The sequence below is a fragment of the Manduca sexta genome, chromosome 26, assembly GCF_014839805.1.
Source record: "Manduca sexta isolate Smith_Timp_Sample1 chromosome 26, JHU_Msex_v1.0, whole genome shotgun sequence".
Classification (NCBI taxonomy): domain Eukaryota; kingdom Metazoa; phylum Arthropoda; class Insecta; order Lepidoptera; family Sphingidae; genus Manduca; species Manduca sexta.
Genome location: NC_051140.1, coordinates 4,248,336 through 4,261,381, shown reverse-complemented (window position 1 = coordinate 4,261,381; position 13,046 = coordinate 4,248,336). Strand labels below are relative to the sequence as shown.

At 34.4% G+C, this 13,046-nt stretch overlaps 1 protein-coding gene across 1 annotated transcript in view; it reads right to left on the bottom strand.

Annotated features, from left to right (window-relative positions):
* LOC115450761 (serine protease snake) overlaps positions 1 to 13,046 on the bottom strand; it is a 24,633-nt gene extending 11,587 nt beyond the window's left edge. Inside the window, exons 1-5 of the mRNA XM_030178871.2 lie at positions 12,657 to 13,046; positions 11,425 to 11,522; positions 10,366 to 10,451; positions 3,075 to 3,211; positions 2,359 to 2,516 (exon numbers count right to left, since the gene is read on the bottom strand). Coding sequence (XP_030034731.2) covers positions 2,359 to 2,516; positions 3,075 to 3,211; positions 10,366 to 10,451; positions 11,425 to 11,522; positions 12,657 to 12,717 — 540 coding nt within the window. The 5' untranslated portion in view covers positions 12,718 to 13,046. The remainder of the gene's footprint in view (positions 1 to 2,358; positions 2,517 to 3,074; positions 3,212 to 10,365; positions 10,452 to 11,424; positions 11,523 to 12,656) is intronic.

Here is a 13,046-nt window from a genome sequence, read left to right as displayed (position 1 = left end):
TTGGGGGAGCGTATTCTATGTTTATAAATTTACTTTTCATCTTATCTATTTCATTATTGAGCTTCTCTTTTTCAGTTTTTAGGCTTTCGATATCTCTTGTTAGTTTTTCAATATCCAATTTTGTCTTTTCATTTTGTTTAGATAGTTCTAGGTTTTCATATATAAATTCTTCTCTTAGTTTTATAATTGCAGTATTAATCTCTGTTTGTATTGTGTTTTTTATTTCCGAGATAATAGATATATTATTTTCTTTTAGACGCATAACAATTAATTCACTCAAGTTTTCCAATGTGGTTTTAGGTTCTGTGTCTATACCTACTAGAGCTTCATTGGTTTCATTATAAATAGTGTCTCCGGATATGCTCGTATTTTCAGTCGATGCTGTGTAACGTTGTGATTTCAGTGTTCGTTGTCGCAATGTGATATTGCTTTGTTCAGTTGGTGAGATCTGATGTTTCATGACTTCAACATCGCTTGGGCGTATTGGGGTATCAATATTTCCCTTTTTAGGAATGCTGCAATGGCAAGCCTGGCATTGCCATGTATTTTTATTTTTTATTGTCATGAAACGAGAAAAATGACTTCTGGACACATTGGCACATTCTAAATCGTAGATACTATTGCATGAAGTACATTTTAAGTATTCTTTAGTTGGAAGTTTTTGTTTGCACCCTGCGCATAAAGATGACATGCTGACGAATTTTTTATAAAATTTTGTTTCAGGCCCTCTAGTGGTAGGATATGAATTTTTTTTATTAATTTGTTTAAAATACGTAAAGTTGTTTCCTGTTAACTGTAGATGGCGTTAATAAATATTTTTTTTTTAGCTTAAAGTTCAAATCTGGTGGTCCTTGTGACACATAGATGGCATTAGTATGTATATTTTTAACTGATTTTTCAAATTCCAGATATATAAAATGCACTATTATTTATTTTTTCACTCTCGTACCTTCTCAGATGTTGTTTTTTCATTGATCTTCGTTTTTCTTAAAGTTGTGCAGGCTATTTTTAGAGTTTGAAGACTTTCTTGCTGTTTGTTGGAAGATTTGAATTTGGTAACCGTTGAAAACAATCATATACTGTTTTCCCTAGGTATCTTGATGTATTTGAATTCACTGCAACTTTATACACTATTTTATGCTTTATCAAAGACTTTACACTAGTTTTTTTCACTAATTTAATGATCTAGATATTTTTAAAACAATTATGTTTACGGATCCAATGTTTGTTTACGCACAGTTAACACATAAGAAGAACCTTCTCTTGACAATAACAAACACAACAACAAAAAAAAATATGAAATCGGTCCAGCCGTTCACGCGTGATAGCGTGACCAAGGGAAATAGGGATTCATTTTTATATATGTACTAGCTTTCGCTCGCAGCTTCGCCCGCGTGGATTTCGGACTTCAAAAATGGAGCCGGTCGCGAACGTTCGAGAATGTTCGTTTTACGAAGCTACTCGCTAGGTGATTCGCTAGCCTCTAGGTGCCAAGCAAGCCGCCTGCCTGTCCGTTCGCGACCTTATATATATAGAAAAATAATCCTTATAGCATGATTCAGTATTCACGCATGATGGCTTATTATTATCGTATTTCATGTATAACTTTGGTGTTTCTATACCGATTTCTATGATTCTTTTTTATGGAATATTTAATAATGTTCACTTTTTTAATTAGGGATGACTGAGAGTGTTATAAACGTAAGAGTAGACAAATATAATGAGAAAGCTTCGAACTGCTAAGCTATCGGGAGTTACACGTGTTATTGTGAGTCAACCATAAAAGATAGACATATGCTGTCGTGGGATATTTTTACATAATTTTAAGGAGAACATTTCCGTCATACATGATTTCTGTGTAGCTTTAACCATTAAGGTTGCACACGCGGCGGAAACTTAAAAATGGAGTAACTTCTCCCGTTTTCCCAACATTTCCCTTCACTGCTCTGCTCCTATTAATTGTAGCGTGATGAAAAGTATACTATAACCAGCACAGGAGTATGACAAATAATTGTACCAAGTTTCGTTAAAATCCGTCGAGTAGTTTTTGTTTCTATAACGGTTATACAGACAGACAGACAGACAGACAAAAATTTTACTAATTGCATTTTTGGCATCAGTATCGATCCCTAATCACCCCCTGATAGTTATTTTGGAAATATATTTCATGTACAGAATTGACCTCTCTACAGATTTATTATAAGTATAGAATAGATATAGATGTCGCATGGTCTTGTGTCTAAATAACTTATTGAACTGCAGAACCAATGCGAACTAATCAGTTATATGCGGGTAAGGCGACTGTCCTTGTTACCCCTTATCCGTCACTAGTCAAGGTCTTACATGTGCGTCACTTACCATGTGGGTAAACTCGTTTCTATCTGCATCTTTTCCTCCCACGATGAGGCTATCTGCGCTTAGGTGGCATTTGTTCTTCCTCTCCTTACCCGCACCGAAGCGCAATGAAACGCTGTCTTCGCACGGGTACACTAGTTTTTCCTGGTACTCTAAACATTCTGAAATATAATAATACAAATGATTTACTAAATATAGCTTTATCTTGTTTAAGAAGTTGATTTCATGGGTTAATTTTAACAAAAAATAAACCATGATGTTATACAAAATAAAGCTTAAAAATGTTCTTAAATCATCATTCTCCAAAGAAAATTTGAGCATAGGGACGGACGAAAGACAAAAATTTTAAAAATGTTATTTACTTTTGAAAACTTTTCCTCGCGTCTCCTAGTTAATACCAAGCAAAACTAGTTAATGATTTCGATACGAAGAGTTCACGATTTTATTAGCTTCCGTAGACGGAATAGAGCGCCCTGACCTTGACTATTTATTAAACAAAAGCTAGTCGTTAGTTATTTATTAGTACATATAAAATACGTGCTATATTCAATAAGACTTACTGCTGAATATAACATAATACCTGGTATCACATTCAGCCTACCATATCATAAGGCATACAATTCTTAGTCAAGAGCACATAATGTGCACATTTCCATGTTATTTAATCGTCACTCCTTTGCAACATTCATAGCAGTTGATACGTAGTAATTAGTACTTACTGTCCCACGCTAGCTGTCCAGTGCGCGGTGAGGTCAGGTTAGCGTCCACGGGCCCGCATGTGTCCGTCTTACCTCCTACTATTTCGTATTCCTCTGGAGGAGGCTCGAAATCGTCTGGGGTAGTTGTCACCGGTTTACTGAAGATAAAACGGTTTATTGCACAATAAAACTAGAAATTATAAGTCTTATTTTTAAACTTGTTTTAGCGTTAGGAGGTGCTTAATAATTGCTTAAATAGTTATCAAAAACATCACTGGTTTCTTAGTTTATACCTTATTAAGAGGTAAGATGGCGGGTTTTGACTTACAGCTGATCGAGTAAATTTCAGGTTTAACTAAGCATAGCTTTGCGGAATTTTGATAAGTAAGACTCTATATTTGTTTTCTTATATGTCCTATTGAGACGATCCTATTGAGTGATCATCACGGCAAGAAGAATCCTTCTAGATCCACAGCTTTCATTCCATATTAACCCGGTGGAATTAGCCCTTCAATGTTTTAAAGATAAGTTTCGACTAAAAAGTTGTCGCTGCAATAACAAGAACCACCAAATGCGTTGACACTCAATAATGCTATAAATGTGACTCGCTGCAAGTTATTCAAGCTTGAAAATTTCCCTTAGACAACTTGTCGTGTTGTTAACACGGTAAAAATCGCTTGCGGATGCGTACTTTTGTAAATTTTCTTGGTAATCAAAACCTCGCTAAAGGCAAGGCAAATTTTACCTATTCAATATATCCAGTGCGTGGCTCTACAAAACCTGAGTACAAAATGCATGCATGACGTCTGTCTTGTCATCTATACTATTATATAAAGCTGAAGAGTTTGTTTGTTTGTTTGTTTGTTTGTTTGTTTGTACGCGCTAATCTCAGGAACTACCGGTCCAAACCGAAAAATTCTTTTTGCGTTGGATAGCCCTTTGTTCGTGGAGTGCTATAGGCTATATATCATCACGCTATACCCAAAAGGAGCGGAGCAGTAATGGCTAATCTCAGGAAATACCGGTTCAAACTGAAAAATTCTTTTTGCGTTGGATAGCCCTTTGTTCGTGGAGTGCTATAGGCTATATATCATCACGCTATACCCAATAGGAGCGGAGCAGTATTGGCTAATCTCAGGAACTACCAATTCGAACTGAAAAATTATTTTTGGGTTGAATAGTCCTTTGTTTGTGGAGTGCTCAAAGTCATATATCATCACGCTATGACCAATAGGAGCGGAGCAGTAATGGCTAATCTCAGGAACTACCGGTTTGAACTGAAAAAATCTTTTTGTGTTGGATAGCCCTTTGTTCCTGGAATGCTATAGGCTGTATATCATCACGCTATGACCAATAGGAGCGGAGCAGTAATGAAACATGTTGCAAAAACGGGGAAAATTATAAGTTTTGAGAGCTTCCGTTGCCTGCGCTGCGTAAACGGTTAAAGTTATGCAACAATGATGTATGACGGGATTGTTCCACTTTAAAAGTTCTAAATATTATATTATAAAACAAAGTCCCCCGCTGCATCTGTCTGTCTGAACGTGTTAAACTCAAAAACTACCCAACGTATTAAGATGAAATTTGGTATGGAGACAGTTTGAGACCCTGGGAAGAACATAGGCTCCCGAGAAACTACTACTTTTATAACGGAAAACTTTAGCCTGAAAAATTTTATAACGCGGGCAGAGCCGCGGGCAAAAGCTAGTTCTTAATATCTTTCCATCCACACCTTGCCGTGTGACGTCATTTCTTAAGTGTTCCAAATATAAAAAGAAATTTTATTTATTATATTATCTATATCTACAGATTATAAAGCGGAGATTAAGCACCTATTTACATTTTTAATTTACCCAATGACATATGTTAATATTAAATAAATGACTATAACCGCATTAATCAATTCAATGAATCATGAAAATTATTATAAATTACAAGGAAATTGCACATGTGGGCACATAAACTGGGTACAAATAGATACCTACTATCCTTTTGTTAATCCTACGTTGTGCTTTTCCATATGATGACTAATAATTTATACATTTTTAAGCAATAGTTACTCATTTATGTGTAAGAGAGCAGAAATATACCACAGTACTTTGGTCTAAATAAGGATAGATTTAACGATAATGTAGGTAAATTTTAAGTTCCATATTTATTTACTAATACTTTTTTTTTCACCGTACTAATTACATATGGGAAAACTTCGTGAAATAATTATGGACCCGTAATGTTGCCAGGGCGGTGTCAAACGATTTGTAATCATACGGACTCATCTGATTGAATCCGATACTTAAAAAATAACACTTTTTTTAAGAGGAGTTTATGCTGCTTCTTTGAAGTTCAAAGACAAACAACAATATTTTTAATACGATCATATGTTAAGTCTATACTGAAGTCAACATACAAAGAATTAATGATTTCTTATGTTTACGCGAATGTTAGACAATAAAATTAAACTACATTTTCGGATTTTATCGCGGTTTTAATATTTTAAAACTAAATAGTGAGAAAACTAAAATATTAAATCGCGATAAAATTCGAAAAATAGTTTAATTTTAATAATACAAAGAATTATCAAAATCTTATTCTTGACAATTCTTTGTATTATTAAAATTAAATGACGTTCAAGGTCCTATACCTATTTAAATTAAAATGGGAATATTTCGAAGTTATAAAAATTTAACGCAAAATCCCCGTGGTCCGATTAAAATTAAAAGTAACTTACAATGAATTGATAACTCTTTCTCTTTGGAGTCGGCTAAAAAAAAAATATATGTCTCCTAAGACTAAATACTACAGTAATAGAAGCCGAAGTAATAATAAGTAAGTATATGTTAAAATATGTATTTTGTTTCTGCTACAACTACAACTGTCGATTATGGCTGGCTTCTTTGTATTTGGGTTTGTTCTGAATGGAGTTAATGACCGTGGCGCGTCAGAGTTACAACAAACTGGGTGTTGGATATTGCAGGAAGGTTGTAATATAAACAAAAAGCAGTTTTATTTAATATTAAAGATTAAACAAAACTCATTTTTTTAAGATATACATGACTATATATATTAAGAAAGTCAAAACTTTTAGACGTTGTTTAGCCTTAAAATAAAATAATCAATAGAAGTCAAAAAAATACGAAAGCTATCACATACTCTAGTTTACGCTGTATTATTATTAACCTTTTAGTAAATATACACCATTTATGGCAGAGTAGTGATAAGAGACCACATACATTACCATTTTATAAAATATTTTGAATGCTATAAGGAAAATGTTTGTTTTAAAATGAGTATTTTCCTCATGTCCAAAACTAATTAATAAATTTTGAGCAGTTGTATTTTATAAAGATTGCTCGGCACGTACGTAAGCGATATAAATACATATGAAGGTTAATTAAGCAGTGACTCCAGCAATACTGCGCGGCAATCGGATTTTTAGAATCTATATATTGTTTTTTTTTTACTTTTCACTATATTATTACAAATTCGACAGTTTGTAAATATATTTGGACGTTAACTAGAATAGAACGCAGAAAGAACTACAAGGATTTGGATGACATTTGGCACACGGGTAGACCAAGTCTTGGTTTAACGCAGGCTACTTTTATCTCGGTAATTTGTTCCCATGAGAAATAATGTGATGTATAATCATTTTTTTTAAATAGATGGCGCTGGTACCTGTGACGGAAATAATCGCTATAGTGTTCATGGACCTATGTCAAGGTTGTTTGTGGCAAGGTTACCACGCGGGCGAAGGCGCGAGCAACACCTAGTAATACATATTAAAAAAATAAACATTTCAACTATATGATAAACTAACTTTAGTTTGGTTCTTTAACTTTTTTTATAATGCGGGTATTTATTAATTTCTTAGTGAAAATACGACTATAATTGTTGATTCTGAGCATGTTCTTCTAAAGTACACATCATTTTAATTTGTAACAAACACTATTAGATAAACATTTTAATAAGGAAAATTTTGATAGTTCAACATTTTCAAACAGGCCTAACCTTGATTTTGTAACAAAATTATTCGTAAATCTTCGCATATTCTCGTTCGTAACTTGTGCGCCTAAATTTATGGAACAAATGCTCAAGGCTGTTTTCTCGGGGGGAGGGCCTTAACAATGAACGTTAACTGCAGACAAATTGTTAGGAGACCAACTTTAAATCTGGTTTATAAGTAGTGCTTATCGCTTTATGATTTGCACAGTTACACATTTTGGTGCAATTGATGGTAATTATTACAAATTGCGCTTGAAAAGTAATATTAAGCTGCTTCTGTTGAACACCCAAGTCTGCTTAAAAAAATATACATTTAAATAACGAAACTCCTATCCAAGTTGAATTGGCAGTCATTGAGCAAATCATTACAACGTTTTTTCGTGGCAACTTGAGTTTGCACAGTTATATCGGACGGTCCTATATTCTCCACGCGTCACCAAAATATACCATAAGGCAACGATTTAAAGTAGCGATTTATTTGCGCAGTTTTATCGAATGTGTGTATGGTGCATCGTTGCAGATTTTTTCGTTTGTACAGTTGATCGGCAGTCGTAGTTAGTAGCAGTTTAGCATTTTTTAACTGTTATTAATGTAATGCCGGCGCCACACAAAGACAATTATTCGAACAAAGACTTTGCCACACATTTGAACACAGTTACAGGCACTGACCAAATATAAATTATTATGGCTTTTACTTTTAGATTTCCGTATAATCGGTTCTCCTTCAGGCAACTCGATAACTTTGAACGCTTTGATGTGTGGTCGAAAATCCGATACCGAATGGCAAATACGCAAACATTTAAACAAACTTTGCACAAATACGCAATTACCCGTGCCACACATGAGTTCAAACAAGTGCAAATATTTTTGCTATGTGTGGCGCCACAAGGGGAGGACGTAGACGAAATGAGAATAATTAATCCGTGTTGCATAATATCTGCTCGTAGATTTTTCCGTGGGCAGCAAATTTAGGCTGGTATTAGGTAATTGATACAATCAATTCTGTCCGCCAAATGGGGCGACTGTATGCTGTTTTCGATTTAATCTTTAGAATGTTGAAGGTGATAAAAAGAGTAGTCGTAAATATTTTTATCTAAATATTGGATCAAAGGTAATGTGTATTTTGTTTATTGATTTGGTAAATGTGTGCACCTTATAATATAAATTATATCTGAATCGGTTATGGAACCGATATAAATTAAACCCCATTTTGTGTTATAAATGTAATTTTGAAATATGAATATTGAATGAAGGTAGGAAAAAATTTCGTGTGTAAAACGTGGCTTACCATATTGTGTTTTTCAAACAAACAAAAAATCAATGACGAAATATTAATTCCATTTATTGTTATTTTGTTGCCAAATATTATACTAGATCACTACATATTTGTATTTTTTTTATTCAGTGAACAATATTCGTTTTTATACGATTTTAACATTGAATACTTTTGTTATAGGTCCTAGTCGCTCAGTCCTCAATTGATTCAGTAGTTTGGTTTTAAAACTAAAGTATCTGAAATAATTACGTCATCCAAATAAACGAAATTGCAAATTTATGTTTCTTGTGCTATTTTAGTTATGATTTCGTTGGGTTTCGTTAAGTCTATTTCTTAGATACATATGTATATATAGCATACCATCTTTTCTCTTTTCAGGGTTCGGCAGGTGCGAAACATCTCAGCGCGATGGTCCTAATGCGTGCGGAACATATTAGTTGTGTTTTTGCGTTGTGTTTGGTTGAGTCTACTTAAAATGCTTATTTTTGAATAAATAAATATATTAAAAAAACTGATCAATCTGTCAGAAGAGGTTTGTAACTGAAGGGATAAGACTGCAACAGGTAGATACTAATGTTGTGACGTTCTATTATTATGTAGATATGCAAGGAAGATAACATTTTATCCAGGGATGTTATGAAGCTCTGTTACCGTAACCGAAACTACCGGATATCCGAAATAAAAATATATCCATAACCGTAACCGTATCCGTTACAAAAGTTACGGATAATACGTTACGACAAGTTTTTGTTTCACCGCTCGCGCGCCACTTGAATCTTGCATAGTTTGTTTGTTATTTTTAGTCAAAACATAACCTCATTCATAATCATATTTTATTTATGTGTAGGCACTTAATTTAATAAAGTGAAGAAAAAGTGTTGTGTTACGTAACTAAATTGATTTGTAAGAACAAAAAGGCGTCCAAAGCAGAGTTTCATTTCGAGATTTTTTTTAATCATGTTAATGTAAATTTTGCAAAATGTAAACAGTGTGATAAAACTTTGCACTACTTCACCGAAACTTCATCTCAAAGCAAAACACACTGGTTTAGAACACCCATATCCCCCAATTAGTTCATCGTTAGTTGTAATCGACGCTCTACTGTATTACATACTATTTTTATCTATTATCCGTAACCGAAAATACCTGAAACTAGCGAATAATCTGAAATAATTACGAATCCGTAACCGTATCCGAAACTGATATAATTTTATTCCTATATCCATATCCGTATCCAGATCCGAAATTTCATATCCATAACATCCCTGATTTTATCTCGCGCTTCTGATTTCATGATCATATAGCATGCACATAATCATAGTAACGTGCATTATCGATTTTTTTTTCTATTTATTAATCTAAGCACTTTATATATAGAGACATATATAGGCGGACTTAATGCCAAAGGTATTTTTTACCAGTCGACCTTACGGTGGTGCAGGAGTCAACACGGTAGGTGCATCTACAAATTTATTTCCTATACTTTGATACATCTCTACTAATATATAAAGCTGATATGTTTGTTTGAACACGCTAACCTCAGGATCTACTAACCAATTTCGATTTTTTTTATCCCTAGAAAATATATGGGTATATATTTTCCCGGGAAATTTTGCTGGGTATTTTATCCCCAGCAAAAGCTAGTTATTTCATAAATTAAATGGACAGACTAGAGGTGGTTCATGAAATAACTAGATATATGAGGTAGTCAACTAACATTCATTCTTATATGAAGTTTTCCGCATAGCTTTTATAGGTCTAACTTAACTTAATATTCATAAGTATATTCCTACATTAACATATTCGTACAAAACAAAGTCCCTCGCCGCGTCTCTCTGTCTAAACGCGATAAACTCAAAAAATACCGAATCAAATTCGATGAAATTTGGTACAAAGATAGTTTGCGACTCTGGGAAGGACAAAGCTTCATTCCAGCAGAATAAAAAGCGATACTTTAATCCTGAAAAATTCAAACGCGGGCGAAGCCGCGAGCAAACGTGGTAATAAATATTTGTTATTAAAGTAACGGCTTACTGTGTAGTGGCGACAGGAGCGGTAGTTGTTGTAGGAACATTGTCGAGACAGCAGACGATAGCGATTTCTCTATCGAAGGAGCACAACTGAAATATTAAGGTTTTCAATAAATATATATTTGTAGGTATAAAAAATGATGTGCAGAGTGGGGTTTGGTGGGAAATTATAAAGTTCGTGTGTGAGATTTCTAATGTACTACGTACAATTGCTGAGTATTTATAATATTAGCCCTGTAATATATACTGTCACATTGTTGGGCACGGTCCTCCTCTACTACTGAGAGGGATTAGGCCTTAGTCCACCACGCTGGCCTAGTGCGGATTGGTAAATTTCACACATCCTGAAAACCGGTTTGAGAAGTCTTCACGTATGCATGTTTCCTCACGATTTCTTTCACCGTTGAGGCAAGCGCTAATTTACAAAGAATACACACATAATATTTAGCAAAGTTAAAAGTGTCTGCCCTTGGGATTTACACTTGTGGACATTCGTCTCGGCAGTCCGTTTCACACCCAACTAGGCTTGAATATTGCTAAGCACACGGCTGTTCAATTATTTAGGGCAGTGGGATCTTTTAGTCTCAATCCAGATTCTGGATCGTAGCCAAGATGTCTTTCTACAATCGCTAACGCTAACGTTATGTATAGGAATGACAAACCCTAGGTTCGAAGTTACTATTAATATATGTTATTCCCTTACATTTTTTGTTTTCTATTAGCGTCAACGACTGTAGAAAGTCATCGTGACGGCCTTTGGTATTATATCCAAGTTTCTAGATATAACGTCATAATATTCAAACATGAACCTACTTATCGAACTATTTAGCATACTATAATGGCAACTGAGGCTAATTTTTCTGAAACAATTGTAGACTGTTGTTATTTTTCGACTAACTTAGATTTGAGAGAGACGAAATAAGTAAAGTATTAAGTATATAAGTGTTTTAATGTATCTAAATACGTGAGAGCTTATTCTATTCCCTATTTCCTAAAGACTTAATCTGCAGAGAGACAAATAAAAAAATGCCGGTATCACGTGTCAATTATGGACATAACTTACTTTGGGTTGTATTCGGTTCCTGATACCCTCGCGGGCTGATATGCAGTTGTCGACGGCGGTGCACACTCCCACAAGGTCGTTATCTATACACGGCTCGCCTGAAAACATTATTAATTGATAAATGCCATTAAAGCTAGTGAATGGCTGGTAGGTTAACTAGGTTATGGCTTTTATCGTCCTCACAAGTGAGGACCGCGACGCGTTCCCCCTTAAGTTAATTAAGATTATATACATCTTTTAATTTCTTCTTTCCTGCCAGCCCGAGCTGGATTTTTATTGTTTACTTTATAGTGTTTCATTTATTTTATGTCAAATAGAAAATGTCTTTAGTTATATGTATATTAGCAATTTTATTTTAATAATTATTAAATATACTGATGTACACCTTCACTTATCATAAGTGCAACTATGTTCGCCTACGTGATGAATAAAGTATTTTATTACATTTTAAAAACCCTCAGTCTTATAGTGTCAAAGGCGCTATGCATTTTCTATTGAATGCTCCCATGATAGATATAGAGTCCATACTTTCATATTAAAAACTGATATGAAAATGAAACTCGTGTTCCCAAACAATACTATGAGGATGCATAGTGTGCGCCGACGCATAATATCGTCAATTTCATAGACTTCTTTGGCTTTGTTCAGCTTTGTCTATCTGTGAGCAAACTGAAGTAACTTATATCTCGATATTAGCCAATCACAGCGCGCCTATGCCTCGCACTGCGAAGGCTGTCATGCCGAAAGCACTGCGAAACAGACTTATTATAGCATTGCTCCGTAGTCAGGTAAGCGAGGTTTGTAAATAGGTGCATTAGGATATTGGAATTTAAACACAGTGCCCTAAAATAAACCAGTAATCAGCGATAAACCCGAGTATGCAAAAAGTTTTGGAACTGGACACCAGATGTCAAAATAAGATAGGTAATGCTAAGAATCTTAAATATGTACAATGAAAAGAGCGTCACACAGGTTTCGTTGACATTTAACAACCTGATTTATATTTTCGTCTTCAGAGTGAACAACCTCAAATCTTATGCTCTACGTTATGCTTCTTTTATTACACCCTTAAAAATATCCATCATAGCGTAGATAATCTTACCTTGCCTGCACCATCGTCAGTATTTCACATCAGTCACTCAGTTATTTTTAAATTAACTATTGTTAATGTATATTGGAGATGCCACTGGCTTAACATGCATAGCCGATATTGTTTATATGAATATACTCACCCTCGAATTGGGCCTTGACGATGACACACAACGCCAGCGACACCAGCGCCCCCCGGTACATGGCTCTACACTTATTGTCTCACTGGTTTGAATAAATTACAATATTAAAAAAGGTTTACAACTTATCCTTTGTAATAGAAACATAAAATAGAATGAACATAGGGTTTATATATTGAATAACACTTTAGATTTTTACGCGCAATACGTGGTCTTCCAAGATATATTTTACATATTTTTTCTGTCGCTTTAGTAAGTTTAATTTATATCTAATATGATTGTGTAAAGAATTACGCGCTCAAAACATATCCATGTTACGTCCTTATGAATTAACACGCGTGTTCGCGGCAATGTCTACACTACGACTGTATTAACAATAAATTACGAACTGAG